Source organism: Neovison vison, chromosome 8 (genome assembly GCF_020171115.1).
Source record: "Neovison vison isolate M4711 chromosome 8, ASM_NN_V1, whole genome shotgun sequence".
NCBI lineage: Eukaryota > Metazoa > Chordata > Mammalia > Carnivora > Mustelidae > Neogale > Neogale vison.
Window position 1 is genome coordinate 14,520,549 of NC_058098.1, and position 3,927 is coordinate 14,524,475.

The following is a 3,927-nucleotide window of genomic DNA, read 5'->3' on the forward strand; positions in this document are numbered from 1 at the left end:
ATATGAACCCATTCAGATCTAGCTTGTCATGCCTGAAACATTATGTGCACATATGAGGAATGGTTCAGGGGTGAGGAGGAGATGGGACCAGTTAAGATTCAACTCTGGTTAAGACAGGGGAAGAGACTTTCAGACAGCAGGGAGGGCTGACACAAAGTTGCTTTTATTTTAATGGTCATACAGTCAATTCTCAGCAAAGAGAGAACTCACGTCAGGAAAATGGCAAACAGCTGGAAGTTTCCAGGATTATGGAAATATCACAAAGATGTAAAAATTGGCTTGAATTTTCTTAAAACAATGTTTCAGAATGGTGCATCAACTCTAACCTTTTGGCCTTTTTTCCCTGTTTAAGCAAAAACAAACAAACAAACAAACAACAAAAAACAGATCTGTGTTAATAGATTTTGAAACGTTTCCCTGGATTAATTTAAGTCATTTTTTATCCCAGGGGAAGTGCTGAGATGCCATATCTTTCAATGTCCCTCCTGTTTCACTGATGAATCTTCTATTCTTTCGTTCCTTTAAAACTTAGTCATTTCTACTATGTGCCAGGCATTGCAAAAATGCACTAGGGATATTAGATAAATAAAGCAAAATTTCTGTTTTTGAGTTATTTCCAAGGTCACTTTTCATTTTACTCTCCTGGAAATCAGCCATACAAAAGCCTTGTTAGCCTCCAAGGACCTTCTTCTAGTTCCAGTGACTGGGAAATGGCCCAAGTGTGAGCTGAGAGCTTAGTCGTATAAAACAGCATACTGTTATGGAGATTTCACAAGTCTGCGATTAAAAGGGTTGGGTTTGGGTGAACTTGTGTATGTAAAATGGTCAAGCCCTGGGTGACTATCAGATCTGGTTAGAAACCTTGCTACATCGTATAATGTGAACTTGGGCCAGGTAGTTACCTCCAGTGGACTTGGTTTCTTCATCTGCCCACTTTAATGATAAAAATATCCCTTAGAGTGATTTAAATTTTAAATTATACCAATATATGTCAATTGCTTAGTGCAGCACATGGCACATGGTAATTATTTGATAAATGGTGACTACTATTTTTTCTCTGGAATTTGATTCCCCAACTGGAAAATGATAAATGATCCTGAGATCCAACTCAACTATTAAGCCTTTTGTTGAGGACAATCCTCCCTCTTCCCATCCCAAACAAGGAATCTTAGTATCTCAGAGCCTTTCCTTTTTCTCTCCCCCAAGGATCAAGGGCAAGATGGGATTCCTTACGTTATTTTGTACTCTTTGACACAGGCTATGTTACATTCTATTTTAAGCTTGTAATTATTAAGGTTGCCATTACATCCGGAGAAGATAAAACTTTCACATCTTTCGGAGCTTTGGTTGTAGAAATATCTGAAGTGAACTTCAAAGCAGCTGCCAACTTCCATATCCATTTTGCAGGGATCTGCATGAGAGGTTCCCATTGAGTTAGGGAGAATTAGTTAGAACTCAGCCAGAGATCTTGCTCTACAGGACCCTTAAAGATTCCTCACATTAGTTTGGAAATGGGTGGTAAGTGGTTGAGTGGCTTGACCAAGGGCATGCATTTGCTATGTGGCCATGCCAGATTTTGGGGTGTCTGACTCACAGTGTAGACTGTGCCACCTCTTATGCTCCGGAAGCAATGAGCCTGTATACATTACCCATGGAAGAAAGCTTCATTATCCTTCACATCTACATTGTGAGCTTCTGTAAATAAGGACCATGGGTTCAAGTGTTCTCTTTGCACCCAGAACCCAGATATTGAAAATGCCTCAGTTTGCTCAGTTTCCAATCCCCCTTCACTCTCCTCTCAGTACGTATTCTTAAATGGTCTGGGATCTTCGAAATTTGTCAGGAACCCCCTAGTTCAAAATACTTCTGGTTCTTTGGAATGCCTACAAAAGACACCCCCATCTGGAAAGGACTGATTTGCATCATAGTTTGCTTTTTCTTATCAGACATCCACAAGAGCCCTAGAGTAAGTAATGCCCATAGTCAAAGGACTAAGAGTCTATGGGTATTAGCCTAAAAGGAGGAACTTCCTGGACCAGCTGGATATCACTTTTTTTTTTTTTTGACACTTTCTCCCTCATTCATAATTGGTCTTTGCATTTATTTTTTGGCTTTAAGTTCATACCTTTGAGGTCTCCACATATCATTTCAGCAAGTCTAGCAACACCACCCATTAATGGGGTAGTCAGCAAGAGGAAGATGAAGAGCCCTAGGAGAAATCCCAACTCAGCAGGCTTCATGATGCAGCAAGCAGGAGGTAGGAGAGTCTTGGTATCAACTGATGTTATATTTTGGGCTTGATACTTGAGATGGCTGTGCCCACTCACCCCAAGGGCCAGGACTGGGCATTACTAGGCATTGAGTTGAACAGTGAATGCTTGAGTACCCAGCCATGAAGCTGAAGGTCCCAGGCCAGTTAAACTCTTGACAGTGAGTCCCATGTTCATCTAGGAACCATAGAAATGAAAGGATCAGAACTTCTAACATAAGTTTAATGATGGAGGATAGAATGATTAAAGAATTAAAAAAGAATTGCTTCCTTTCCTCTCTTCAACCTTCCACAACAAGGAAGACACTGATCCTGGTGAAACAGGAAGAGTGTAATAAGAACAATAGTAGTAATGATAGTAACTAACCTCTATGGTACTTCCTTCATGCTAAGCACTATTATTTATCCATCTGCATAAAATCTTTGAATTTCAAAAAAAGCACATGCACGAGTTAGGTGCAACTGTCACCATCACAGATGAAGAAATTGAGGTTGAGGTTAAGTTTTACATGAAAGGGGCGCCTGAGTGGCTCAGTGGGTTAAAGCCTCTGCCTTCAGTTCAGGTCATGATCTCAGGGTCCTGGTATCGAGTCCCTGCATCGGGCTCTCTGCTTGGCAGGGAGCCTGCTTCCTCCTCTCTCTGCCTGCCTCTCTGCCTACTTGTGATCTCTGTGTGTCTTAAAATCTTAAATCTTAAAAAAAAAAAAGTTTTACGTGCAAGGTCATCCATCTATTATGTAGTGGAATCAAGATTTGAACTCATTATACTATATTGCCTAGAATATGGGACAACTTAGTTTTGATTTATTATAAGACTTTTGAAATTTTGGCTTTCACATTTAAACTCTTTTTTTTAAAAAAAGATTTTATTTATTTATTTGAGAGAGAGAGAGACAGTGAGAGAGAACATGAGCGAGGAGAAGGTCAGAGAGAGAAGCAGACTCCCTGTGGAGCTGGGAGCCCGATGTTGGACTCGATCCCGGGACTCCAGGATCACGACCTGAGCTGAAGGCAGTCGTCCAACCAACTGAGCCACCCAGGCGTCCCCACATTTAAACTCTTAAACTACCTGAAGTTGATTATTTTTGGTCAAGTATGAAATAATCGTCTGATTGAATTTTTCAAAGGCTTCAGACCCATTTATTGATAAGTTCTTTTTTTATCTATATAATATCTATGTCATATATTTTATGATATAATATATATCTATATATATATCTATAATATATATATCTATATAATATCTATGTAATATAATAACTTCTCTTATACATTTGGGATTATTTCTTTTCTTTTTTTTTGGCTTCTAATTTAATTTAATTCAATTTTTTTTGTGTGTGTTTTCCAAAATTCATTGTTTATGCACCACACCCAGTGCTCCATGCAATACGTGCCCTCCTTAATACCCACCATGAGGTTCACCCAACCACCCTCCCTCCTCCCCTCCAAAACCCTCAGTTTGTTTCTCAGAGTTCACAGTCTCTCATGGCTTGTCTCCCCCTCTGATTTCCTCCAACTCACTTCTTCTCTCCATCTCCCATTGTCCTCCGTGTTATTCCTTATGCTCCACAAGTAAGTGAAACCATATGATAATTGACTTTCTCTGCTTGACTTATTTCTGAGATCTGTGTTTCACTCTACTATATATTCCTGCTCCA

At 39.7% G+C, this 3,927-nt stretch overlaps 1 protein-coding gene across 1 annotated transcript; it reads right to left on the minus strand.

Annotated features, from left to right (window-relative positions):
* Window positions 1-1,229: 1,229 nt before the first annotated feature.
* Window positions 1,230-2,240, minus strand: SPINT4 (serine peptidase inhibitor, Kunitz type 4). Its single transcript, XM_044262582.1, has 2 exons — window positions 2,126-2,240; window positions 1,230-1,411 (listed from the first exon to the last, which is right to left on the minus strand). The coding sequence occupies exons 1-2, from the start codon at window positions 2,238-2,240 to the stop codon at window positions 1,230-1,232; spliced, it is 297 nt and encodes a 98-aa protein (XP_044118517.1).
* Window positions 2,241-3,927: the final 1,687 nt, after the last annotated feature.

Coding starts and splice junctions, on each gene's coding strand:
- SPINT4 (XM_044262582.1), bottom strand. CDS start 2,240: ATGAAGCCTGCTGAGTTGGGATTTCTCCTAGGGCTCTTCATCTTCCTC. Junction 1,412..2,125: donor GATATGTGGAGACCTCAAAG/GTATGAACTTAA, acceptor CCTCTCATGCAG/ATCCCTGCAAAATGGATATG.